The 13288-nt window shown below is 43.2% G+C and overlaps 1 protein-coding gene across 1 annotated transcript in view; it reads right to left on the bottom strand.

Moving 5' to 3' along the window:
• Nucleotides 1–635: 635 nt before the first annotated feature.
• pex7 (peroxisomal biogenesis factor 7) overlaps nucleotides 636–13288 on the bottom strand; it is a 95884-nt gene continuing 83231 nt past the window's right edge. The window contains exons 9-10 of the mRNA XM_078212579.1: nucleotides 9909–10008; nucleotides 636–3259 (exon numbers count right to left, since the gene is read on the bottom strand). Of these exons, the coding sequence (XP_078068705.1) occupies nucleotides 3191–3259; nucleotides 9909–10008 (169 nt within the window). The 3' untranslated portion in view covers nucleotides 636–3190. The remainder of the gene's footprint in view (nucleotides 3260–9908; nucleotides 10009–13288) is intronic.

Below are 13288 nucleotides of genomic sequence, written 5' to 3'. Positions count from 1 at the left end.
CGGAGTCTGACAGTTCCGGAAATCTGCGCATGCGCAGCAGCCCCGAACTGTCAGCCTGCACTTTGCTGGCCAGCCCGGGGCCCCCGCAGTGCTGCCCCTCCCAACACTCCCATGGCCCGACCGCGGCCTTCACGAGCATTCCCAGGCCAACCCCCAACTCCTCCCCCGTCCAGGAGTGACCTGATCTCCAGCACCCCCCAGCAATGATGATCAAGGCCCACCCCCGCCCCACAACGGCAGGTCCCCACCCCCAATGGCAGACGCCCCCAGCCCACGCCACTGGCATGGTGGGAGAGTCCCAGGCCCGCTAATCACATTTAAATAAGATTAAAAATAGTTTAAGATGACTTACCTGCTGTTCCTACCAGTTTCCAATGTGATCCCGACCGTGCCAGATATCCAGCACTGGGAGATGCGCGCGCATCGGGATTCGGCCAATATGCAATTCTCCCAGCCCGCTGCTCTAATTGTTTAGCGCAGCTGGATGGGAGAATCGCCCCCTATATTCGAAAATTGTTGAACTCAATGTTGAGGCTGTGAAGCACCTAATTGAAAGATGAATTGCTGCTCCTCCAGCTTGCATTGAGGTTCACTGGTGCGGTCCAGTAGAGTAAGAAGTCTCACAACACCAGGTTAAAGTCCAACAGGTTTATTTGGCAGCACAAGCTTTCGGAGTACTACCCTTTCATCAGGTGAGTCACCTGACATTGGACAGATCTTTCAGAAGTTCAATGACTTAAGCAGAAAAGAAGATGGCTGTTTTCAAATCCCTGGGGCACTCAGTCAGTCTCTTTAATTTGATGTGACCAGAAGATTTATATGTCTTCCTCTTGATACCAGAGAGAAGAGTTGTGGAATTTTGTTGTTGTCCAGTATGTGAAGTGATATCCTTGTTTAAAACTGTACAGAAAACAACCAATCTCCACCTCCCATCTGGTTTGGCAACACCAAACAATGATGAATAAGCTCTTGATGGAAATTTCACTAAGACATTCTGAAGAAATCCAATTGCCATTTGTGGTAGGCCAATGTTTTATGGGCTTGTGTCAGCTTGCATCAAATGAGTGTCACAACGTGTGTAATGTGTGTGTGTGAGTGATGCCAATCTGTAATTTCACCAGCTGACCAAACATATGTTGAACTGTTTAAAGGTTCTTTTAAAGACAAAAGACACTGGATGAAGGTGGCTGTCGCAAGTCACCTAGCATCAAGTATTTCCAGTGACCAATTTCTGGAAGGTTCCGACATGGACTTATAAATTCAAACTCTGCAACTTGAACTGAGACATAACAAACTTAAATATACAAGGCTACTATCCAAGGTGAAGGTAAAAAAGTATACAAGACACCCTTAGGGGAGTGTGAAGAGAAGGAAATATCCTTTAATTCATAGATCCATCAAAACTCATCACTGTCAAATGGAGAGATTAAAAATTCGAAGTGCTGGATATTGAAACATTGTCTGAAACAGACAGACCCACCCAAACTTGCTTGGAAATACACAATGGGCAAAGTTATTCAAGGTGAGGTGCAGCCACTAGAGAGAGATTTCAAGTGACACAGTGTCAAAAAACTGAGCTCTTGCCCTCTCTCTTTTGAAAAAATGTGTTTAGTCCAGTTTGAGAAGTCAACATTACCAGAAACCTACCTGCGAACCAAGATCTTGTACGAATTGCAACATATTGTACATCCGACAGAAATCCAGAAACCAGCTAAACTAAATCAACTGCAACATTTAACAATCCATGCCTCAGGGACAATGAAATGACACTTAACCATACAGTCTTTTGACTGTTTTTACTGGACTCTAACTTCCCTTATTTCTGATACCAATGTGTGTGATGTTGCGCTTATAATTTTTTTTTCCCCTTGGGTTTAGTGGTTAATAAATTTGCTCTTTAACTCAGGAAACCTTTGTTTGAGTGGCTCCTTATTGCTCACTGCTTAAATAGTTAAACGTATTTGGATTTGGAAAAGGCATATCCTCGTGAAAAGGAAACTTAAATCTTAGTTGTGACCAACCAAGAAGGCTGAATAGAGGAGAGCCAGTTCATTCCTTTTTACCTGGTCATAACATAAATGAGGCTCGATATCTGGCTTGCCGCATTGATTTGGATGATGTAGGTGAGAGTAGTATTTATTGACGAGTTGCTCTGGGATGTATTTTTCTCTCACAACATCCCTCCTCCCCCACCCACTAGACAATTTGATCGGGATGGGTCAGAATGTTTTTTTTACCAGTGATCCTTGCCTGTGGATGCTTCCACACGCCTGGCTTGAGACTTTAAGATAATGTTTTCTATCTAGTTGCCCTATGATAAGAGAGCAGCCTAATTTTGGCACCAATCGTATCTCTAGCACGGCTATTGTACATGGTTATAGGTATTATCAAAGAACAGATGAACCGGTTTCACAATGAAGTTCAGTTCCAAACACAAGGACGCGCTCCATTCTACCAGAATGGTTTTTTAAAAAATCTGACACCCAGGTACAATTGCCATGGTAGTATCAATTTGTGCCAATGTTTTTATCTTGCAGTCCCTCGCCTACTAGGAAGTTGATCACATCTGCTAAAACTAATTTCAGATCCTTAGAACCAGCAAAAAGGAAACCTTCACCAAAGCAGTCTGGACCAAGTCCCAGGACTGCAAAGCTAATGTCTAGCACACTGTAGCATCCAGTACCCAAGGGACAAGGGTAAAATACTCATACATGGCTTGAGCAGGTCCTCTTCGCTGAACCAAATATTGAGGAAGAACCATATGAATGGAACAACTGCTTGCAGTCAAACTGGCTCATAGTTTGCAGCCTTCTCAATAGTTAGGTGCTTTGTCATACTTAATTCATCACAAGAAATATTTAAAAATAAATATATAACTACCTATATTGAATTTCATCTGCCACTTTCTCAAGCAGTCTCAAACGTGAACAAATAAACTAGTTTGCAGCTGTTCCCATTTCTCAAGTTTTTAAACAAGGTAATAAAATACAAAAGCTGTCAATTATTCTTCCCCTTCAATCTGTGCATTCAGCTGAATGTATGTTGGTGAAGAGCTTTACAAATTCACCAAATAAAACTGTTCACTTTGTACGAGTTCCAAAATATTGCATATATACACAAATGAATCAAATGGTAATGCTGTAGTATTTTTTCAAGACATGATGTACTAAATCTTCGAGTGATACCAAGTTTAATGACTAACTGTCAAGCAAGCTGGAGTGTAGATCTTCACTGTCTCATCCCAGGCACAGTCTGCAACCTGTAATGAAAGTATGAGAGAAACCTGGGTTAGCAGCTTTCCAAACAGCGCACATCTATTAACTCAGTTAATAAGATGTCAATTCAGGCCAGGAAGATGGGAAAACCAAAACTGATTATTAGGATGGCACAATATCCAACTGGGAGAATTAATAATTCAAATTACATTGTTGTCTGGGATGCTGAAGAAAAAATGAACAAAATTGATTTTTTTTTTCATTTAGACAGCACATTTTAACTTCAATCCTTCATGATGCCATGTATAATGCACTCTACTGGATTAGCCTATCAATAGAAAAGCAACACTTAAGCATCCCAATACTGGTTCCACATTGCATTAAAATTTATAGGTTCACATATATTGAATTGAAAAAATCTGACGCGTCAGGCTGCCTTTAAAATAAAAGGTAGACTGGAGGGATGTGAATAGTGGTGTCTCTCAGGGTCAGCGTAGATTGGGTAGACAGATCTCAAATGGAATTTAATATAGAGAAATGTGAGGTGGCATATTTTGGGAGGAGGAATAAGCCAAGGATGCCTACAGTAGCTGGTGGAACCTAGGTGGAGAAGCACAGAAACTTTGGAGTTCAGATCACCAATCTTTAAAAGTGGGAGGATCAATTGATAAAGCTGTAAAAAAAGACATATGGGGCAGAATTTTCCCATCCTGTCCACCACGGGAATCGCAGCGGATGGGACACGGACCACACAAAGGTCCGTTGACCTCGAGCGGGATTTTCCGGCATTGGGGTAAGCGTGGTCGGAAAATCCCTCCAATGAAAACCCAGTTCTAATCAACTGCAATTTTGTGCAGAATAATGCTAAACCTATGCAACGAACGGCATGACATTAGGAAGTTCTGTGGAACTAAGGGACATTGACATGTTTTTCCATAAATCTCTGAAGGCAGGAGGGCATGTTAGTAGGGTGGTGAAAAAAAACATATGGGACACTTGCCTTTATCAATTGAGGCATAGATTACAAATGGAGGGAAGTCATGTTGGAGTTGTATAGAACTTTGGTGAGGCCACAGATACAGTACTGTGTGCAGTTCTGGTCACCACATTTTCAGAAGGATGATTGCACTGGAGGGGGTGCAGAGGAAATTCATCAGGATGCTGCCTGGGATGGAACATTTAAGTTATATGGAGAGGTTGGATAGGCTTGGGTTATTTTCATTGATGTGGAGATGCCGGCGTTGGACTGCGGTAAACACAGTAAGAAGTCTCACAACACCAGGTTAAAGTCCAACAGGTTTATTTGTTTTCATTGGAGCAGAGAAGATTGAGGGGTGACCTGATCAAGGTGTACAGGATTATGAGAGACATTGACTGAGTAGATAAGGAGCAACTATTCCCCTTAGTTTAAGTGTCAGTCACGAGGGGACATAGTTAGAAGGTGAGGGGCGGGAGGTTTAGGGGGAATGTGAGGAAAAGCTTTTTTACGCAGAGGGTGGTGACAGTCTGGAATGCACTATCTGGGAGGGTGTTAGAGGCAAGCTGCCTCACATCCTTTAAAAAATACCTGGATGAACACTTGGCGCAACATAACATTCAAGGTTATGGGCCATGTGTTGGCAGATGGGATTAGGTAGGAGGTCAGGTGTTTCTAGGTCAGGTGTTTCTCATGTGTCGGTGCAGACTTGATGGGCGAAGAGCCGATTCTGCACTGTATAATTCTGTGATTACAGGTTAGGCATTAAGCTAGAATTGGGTTTCCAACCTTTGGGCAGGATGCCAAGATCATGGAGATGGTGGCAAAAGAGATTCACTGAGCTGATATGAGGGATGAGAAACTTCAGTTATAAGAAACAGGGGATTATTTTCAGCATAACAAAGATGATTAAAAGGAGACTAAACTGAGGCACAGTCAGCATTCACCGTGGTGAAATTCTGTCCTTCAAAGTCCAAATCTCTTGAGATCTACTAAGGGAAACCAAATGTTTAAAATAGCTTGTTAGAACATAGAACAGTACAGCACAGTACAGGCCCTTCGACCCTCGATGTTGTGCCGAGCTTAGTCCGAAACCAAGATCAAGCTATCCCACTCCCTATCATTCTGGTGTGCTCCATGTGCCTATCCAATGACCTCTCGAAAGTTCCTAAAGTGTCCGACTCCACTATCACAGCAGGCAGTCCATTCCACACCCTAACCACTCTCTGATTAAAGAACCTACCTCGGACATCCCTCCTATATCTCCCACCATGAACCTTATAGTTATGCCCCCTAGTAACAGCTACATCCACCCGAGGAAATAGTCTCTGAACATCCACTCTATCTATCCCCCTTATCATCTTATAAACCTCTATTAAGTCGCCTCTCATCCTCCTCTGCTCTAAAGAGAAATGCCCTAGCTCCCTCAACCTTTCCTCATAAGACCTACCCTCCAAACCAGGCAGCATCCTGGTAAATCTCCTCTGCACTCTCTCCAATGCTTCCACATCCTTCTTATAGTGAGGTGACCAGAACTGCACACAATATTCCAAATGTGGTCTCACCAAGGTCCTGTACAGTTGCAGCATAACCCCATGGCTCTTAAACTCAAACCCCCTGCTAATAAACGCTAACACACTATAGGCCTTCTTCACTGCTCTATCCACTTAGAACCATAGAACCATAGAAAATTACAGCTCAGAAACAGGCCTTTTGGCCTGAAGGTGGCAACCTTCAGAGATCTGTGGATATGAACCCCAAGATCTCTCTGTTCCTCCACATTCCTCAGAACCCTGCCATAGACCCTGTAATCCGCATTCAAATTTGTCCTCCCAAAATGAATCACCTCGCACTTATCAGGGTTAAACTCCATCTGCCATTTCTCGGCCCAGCTCTGCATCCTATCAATGTCTCTTTGCAGCCTACAACAGCCCTCCACCTCATCCACTACTCCACCAATCTTGGTGTCATCAGCAAATTTACTGACCCACCCTTCAGCCCCCTCCTCCAAGTCATTGATAAAAATCACAAATAGCAGAGGACCCAGCACTGATCCCTGTGGTACACTGCTGGTAACTGGTCTCCAGTCTGAAAATTTTCCATCCACCACCACCCTCTGTCTTTTATGAGATACAGTAAGAAGTCTCACAACACCAGGTTAAAGTCCAACAGGTTTATTTGGTAGCAAATACCATAAGCTTTCGGAGCATTGCTCCTTCGTCAGATGGAGTGGATATCTGCTCTCAAACAGTGCACAGACACAGAAGTCAAGTTACAGAATACTAATTAGAATGCGAATCTCTAAAGCCAGCCAGGTCTTAAAGGTACAGACAATGTGGGTGGAGGGAGCATTCAACACAGGTTAAAGAGATGTGTATTGTCTCCAGACAGAACAGCTAGTGAGATTCTACAAGCCCAGTGTCTGTGCACTGTTTGAGAGCAGATATCCACTCCATCTGACAAAGGAGCAGTGCTCCGAAAGCTTATGGTATTTGCTACCAAATAAACCTGTTGGACTTTAACCTGGTGTTGTGAGACTTCTTACTGTGCTTACCCCAGTCCAACGCCGGCATCTCCACATCATGACTTCTATGAGATAGCCAGTTACGTATCCAATCGGCCAAATTTCCCTCTATCCCACACCTTCTTACTTTCTTCATAGAAAGACTTTAGTCTTTGGTTAAAATCTACCTTCCTAAGTGTGTGGGAGCAAGCTTTTGGTTTAATGGTAGCATTCCCACCTCCAAGTTAGTGGTGCAAGGTTCAAATCCCCACTCCAGACAGTCACTGTGAGCAGAGACCAAAGCACTGGCTCTGAAGTCTGGGTTTGACATCCAGAGACATGCTCATCATTGCGTATGCATGCGTTGTGGGAATCAAGAAAACCCTCCCTTTGTATAATCTGATTAACCATTTTACCAGCTGGTATAAAAATACGAGCTTGGAAGGAGCGATCATTAGCCTGCCAATCCTACCATTAGCTCACGTTATTTTCCAAGGCAGGAATGTAAATACTCAAAATCAGCAATTTTGCAAGGATGAGCTTCTCTAGTCTGCCTCCAGGTTACTCAATCACATTCACCTATTGTGTCCCCGCAGAAAACTAATTTACAGCAGCCCAACTGAAGTACACAATCATGGTGATGTTGTGCCCTCTCTTTCTATAATTTGGTTAATGCTAGCCCTTACACTACTTTTAGGTTATGGTGGATCAGGAAGAAATTAGTGTTTCAGCACTGAAGCTGAATTTACCTAACCTCAGCATAGTTTCCGTTGTCTGTAGTGTATTCTAATTTTTCCAGTTTTTTAGAGGTACTTTAGAAATAGAGCTTCCTAATTCATAGAATCCCTTCAGTGCAGAAGGAGACCATTTGGCCCATTGAGTCTTCACTGACAACAATCCCACCCAGGCCCTATCCCCAGAACCCCATGTATTTACCCTGCTAATCCCCCGACACTAAGGGGCAATTTTGCACAGCCAATCCACCTAACGTGCACATTTTTGGACTGTGGGAGCACCCAGAGGAAACCCACGGGAAGAACATGCAAACTCCACACAGACAGTCACCCGAGACCGGAATTGAACCTGGGTTCCTGGTGCTGTGAGGCAGCAGTGCTAACCACTGTGCCACCATGCCGCCCCCAGATGTGTACCCAATACTTGCGTTTCTTGAACCATAGAATCCCTACAGTGCAGAAGGAGGCCATTCAGCCCAGCGAATCGGCACCAACTCTCCAAATGAGCATCTTATCCAGACCCACCCATGCCAGCCCTATCCCTGTGCATTTACCATGGCTAATCCAGGGACACGAAGGGACAATTTAGCATGGCTAATCCGTCTAACCTGCACATCTTTAGACTGTGGGAGGAAACCAGAGAACCCAGAGGAAACCCACGCAGACACGGGGAGAACGTGCAAACTCCATACAGACAGTGACCCAAGGCCGGAATCAAACTGGGTCCCTGGTGCTGTGAGGAAGCAGTGCTAACCATTGTGCCACCGAAATTCGGATGTTTACTCATTGCAATCTAATCTCTCATTCAAATATTAACAAACTGGAACCAGTGAGATACTGACTTCCCTTCTAAATGTTAGCTCAGATGAATGCTCCAGTTGAAACATTTTAATTGTCTGGTTTAGGCTCATTCAACCAATTTGTCTTCTGCCGGAGTAGATTTTAGTGAGCTAACTCACTTTTACACACATCTCCCCTTCCAGTAACAAAATGATTAAAACCGTGATCAGAAATAACCAAGTGGGGATTTTTTTTTTAAAAGGATTGGATCCTTTTATCGCCTGCATTTTCAATTAATTGCCTGAATGTATTATTGCAGCTCACTCTCTCTTTGCCTACGTTTTATCCTGTCCAAAACGTGGGTGATGAAATCTAACCACCCCCGCTTTTCTTAATCATGTTTATTCATTTCAATAAGTCTCTGGCAAACGTGGCCAACGGTAAACTCTCCATTAATTCATTAAGGCGCTACAGATCTGATCCATTAACTGATTTAATTCTGCTCTATGGCTGCTGTCTCCAATTCATCACCATACTTTAGCCTCAGCCCCAAGAGACCTTTCACAGCAAACTCCTGGGACAATCTGATAAATCAACTGCAGATTATGGCGATAATTCATTATCTTTTGTTTCTTCCTGGGGAAAGGAGACGAGAACTGGAGTAGATATGGAAGCTTTATTCCCACATTCTGTGCATGAAAAGGCTGCTCCTTCGCCTAGGCACAAAAATCTGATGTAATCACTACTTGTGCCAAGTTGACAGATAAAATAGAATCCACAGCGTAGCTGCATTTTCTTTGTAGTGGCCGTGTTACCATTTTGTCCACATTCATTTTTCACCATCAAGTACATACATTGCCCCAACACCTATTGATATCATTGTGTTGATGTTGATAGAGTGGAAGTGAAGCATGGCCGATTATTGTTCTATCAGCTTGAGCACCTGCTCTAAAATGAACAGATTGTTTACTTCAGCATTCACTTTTTAAAAGTTTGAATGATCGTCAGTGAGAAAAATACTACCACCACAGCTCTTGCTGTGGTGACAGCTCTTATCCATCTTGCCCAAATAGTAATTCTTCACATGTTAGCAAATGTTGGCAGGTTATTTGACTGAGGCATGCAGCACAATCAGACCCAATAGATTTATGCTGTTTATTTTCTGGTAGGTGCTGATGGAAAATGACCAGAGTGGAGAGCAGGGCTCATTCCTCCACCACCCCAGTGCTGCACCAATTGAGGTTAGCTATCTCAGCAACGACTCTGAATCAAACCTTTAACTGTTCTGGTTTGCATGGCACAGTGCCACGTCAAGCAGTACACTTATCTTTAAGCTGATGATGCAGGGAAATAATATTTCATTAAAAAATAGCTTGCCTTGGCAAAAAGCTCAGCTGACGTTTCAGTGAATCAAACACACAAGAGTGATCTCTGCAGCCAAACATACAACTCCTTTTATCCCCTCTATTAGTTTTATGCTGATGGCGCTAATTAACCAAGATCTGCAGAACATTACATTGAGCTGTGGAATAATAAAAGGTGTACAAGCCGATATTATGTGTTGTTTTCTATAGTTTCATGGTGCAATTTCCCTGCGGCATTTCTAGTCTGCTATTTCTTCCAAACCAGGGATCTGGAACTTGTTTATAGGTTTTGTATTAATTCATTTCGATCAGTCATTGAAGTAGCTAGTCACGTACCTGACCAGGGATATGCAAGCTGAAATCAAGGCCACATACAAATTCTGTGTGATGCTCCACTGTTTCAAGCGCCGAGTCAGGCTTGGAAACATCCCAAAACCTACAAACGGAAGAAAACAAATACAATTAGAGTAATTGAATGGACTTAAAATCATTTTTAAGTTATGACACAGTACCCCAATGAACAAACTGACTCATGTGATATGTAACTTATTCAGATATTAAAGCTCCAATTGATGCAGATGTCCAAATAAAAGACCCTGGCATTTCAATCTTACGAAGAATAAAAGTAATAATACAATATTTCACCATATTTCACTTCCTCAAGCAGCAAGCATGTAATAACAAGATGTTTCAAGTACCGCAAATTGCCAACAGTTGCCTTTTTATGTTGTGAAATAAGAGAAAGGTGGGAGGTCAGGTGTTTTACGTGTGTCGGTGCAGACTCAATGGGCCAAAGGGCCTCTTCTGCACTGTATGATTATATCATTCTATGAAGATTTGCTGTAATTTTTGGTTGGCATCAGGGACAGAAGATATCTTACGCTGGTGGTCAACTCCTCTGAATTTCACAGGTTAAAGGACATTTGAGACTAAGAAAAACAAACATCTTAAAACACTTTAGCAGCGAACATGAAAAAATTTGTTTCATCAGCTAAAGCAGTTGCTATATTTAACTCTCATCTCACTGCTTTGTGTTAATTTCAGTACTACAGAAACTTCACTGTTTGTTATTAATCATTCTCGAGATGTGGACGCTGGTGGCACGGCTACCATTTTTTGCCCATCCATAACTGCCCTTAAAAAGATGGTGGCGAGCTGTCTTCTTGAACAGCTGCAGTCCATGTGGTGTAGGTGCAATCAAGGAGGGAGTTACAGGATTTTGACCGCACAACAGTAAAGGAACAGTGATATATTCTTAGTCAGAATAGTCTGTGGTTTGGAAGGGAATTTGTAGGTGTTGGCATTCCCAGGCGACTGCTGCGTTTGTTCTTCTAAGTCATAAAGTTAGTGAGTTTGTCTTTTAAAAGACAAAAAGCATTTAGATAGTTACATGGGTACGATGGGTATAGAGGGATATGGGCAAAATGCAGGCAATTGAGATTAGCTTAGGGGTTTAAAAAAAAAGGCGGCATGGACAAGTTGGGCCGAAGGGCCTGTTTCCATGCTGTAAACCTCTATGACTACGGTCATTGCTAGCACATATTTGTGCTAGCAATGACCATCTCCAACAAGGGAGAATCTTACTGTGTACAGTTCTGGTCACTCTATTATAGAAAGGATATTATTAAACATAGAAGATAGGAGCAGGAGGAGGCCATTCTGCCCTTCGAGCCTACTCCACCATTCATTACGATCATGGCTGATCGTCCAACTCAATAGCCTAATCCTGCTTTCCCTCCATAATCTTTGATCCCTTTTGCCCCAAGTGCTATATCTAGCCGCCTCTTGAATACATTCAATGTTTTGTCATCAACTACTTCCTGTGGTAATGAATTCCACAGGCTCACTACTCTTGGGTGAAGAAATGTCCCCTCACCTCCGTCCTAAATGGTCTACCCTGTTTCCACAGACTGTGACTCCTGGTTCTGGACACCCCCACCAACGGGTACATCCTTCCTGCATCTACCTGTCCAGTCCTGTTAGAATTTTATAAGTCTCTATGAGATCCCCCCTAATTCATGTGAACTCCAGCGAAAACAATCCTAACCTAGTCAATCTCTCCTCATACATCAATCCCGCCATCCCCAGAATCAGCCTGGTATGAATTCATCAGCTGAGGGAGGCTGGTAGAAGGTAATCAATAGGAAGTTTCCTTGCCCATCTTTGACGTCATGCCCTAAGACTTCATGGGGACCAGAGTCAGTGCTCAGGACTCACAGGCAACTCCTGCCCTGCCACATATCATTGTGCCGCTGCCACCTCTGACATGTCTGTATTGCAACTGGGACAGGGAATACCCAGGAATAATGATGGGGGAGCCTGGGACATTGGCAGTATGATCCAATTTTGGGAAAATTACTATATCAAGCTGTTGCTTGACTAGTCCATGGGACATCTCTCCCAATTTGATACAAGTCCCCAGATGTTAGTGAGGACCACTTTGCAGTGCCAACTAGGCAGGATGTGGATTTGTCACTTATTATTATTCAGTTTATGTCTAATTAGTACTGTACGCTTCGGCTTACAAAATCTTGACAAAGATTCATGACATTTTTTTCCTTATGCATTTGACTAATTTACTTCCTTTCCTCCTTTGATTCATTCACTTTCTGAGCCAGCTGGATATGCATTTTCTTTCAATTCAGTTAAGTACCAGAGCATGTAATGGACTATCTCATATGGATTAGGTCCAACAAAAAAAAACAGTTTGCTATACAGTGTAGGATAATGCAGCTTTTTAGGGCTCCCCAAATGAAGACTGTCCAGCCTGTAGATATCTGAGCACCCATCACCAATGGAATTTGAATGTTCAAATTCTGTGTACCTCTGATTACAATCATCAATTTATCTAAAGAAGCTTTGGCCTGTTAGCATCAATACATTTTATCAACTAATTTTATGGATCACATTAACAATTAAAAACATGTAGTGTGATTGTTTTACTTTCTAAACTGACTTTATTAATCACATTGTCATTCTTTATTTAATTAAACAAATTGCACTTAGTATCTGTTGACAAGGTGCAGGAGAATTTTTGTTGCCCATGAGGAGCAGAATTGAACTGAACCTGCAGGACTGGCCATAATGGTGAGGTCGGAGGGGAAACCTGGGCGCAGGAACGGCCCAGTACAGGAAACTACCCGCTGGCTTATTAACAAGCTATTGACACCAATTATCTATCAGCCCACAACAATTTAGTGGTAATTTAGGAATTAAATGGGAGCTGCAGGTTCTCCCACGCCCGCTGACGGCTGTCCAACAAATTATGTTAGGTTTGCCAGCAGTCTCCTGGCAGTGGTGGTGAGGTCCCTCTTTGTCAGGCACTCAATGCCTGATTGAGAGACCCATCATTGGGATAGGGGGGGAGCTAAAGGCTGGTTCCTGCCATGATCCCCATCCTGCCCTCGCTTACTTTTTGCCTCAGGTGCCTGGTTGACCCTGGGCCAGCTTCCACTGTTCTTGGTCATGCTGACAGAAATGAGGAGCTACCAGCCTCCGATTGGCCGGAATCTCTCAATGGGTTTTCCACCCCCTAGGCCTTCAATCCCAGTTAATGCCTAATTCCACTGGACCTCCCCCACGGAACTGAGGGCGATTTTCCACTGTTTCTCCAACCAGTGGGCAAGACATCCATTGGGCCCATTAAATCATGCCCGAGGTGTAACAGAAATGGAAAGTGTCCGTCACACTTGATATCCTGATTAACAACAACAGGG

This window comes from Mustelus asterias, chromosome 5 (assembly GCF_964213995.1).
Source record: "Mustelus asterias chromosome 5, sMusAst1.hap1.1, whole genome shotgun sequence".
Taxonomy (NCBI): domain Eukaryota; kingdom Metazoa; phylum Chordata; class Chondrichthyes; order Carcharhiniformes; family Triakidae; genus Mustelus; species Mustelus asterias.
The sequence above is the reverse complement of the archived record's forward strand: the minus strand, read 5'-3'. Positions and strand labels throughout refer to the sequence as shown.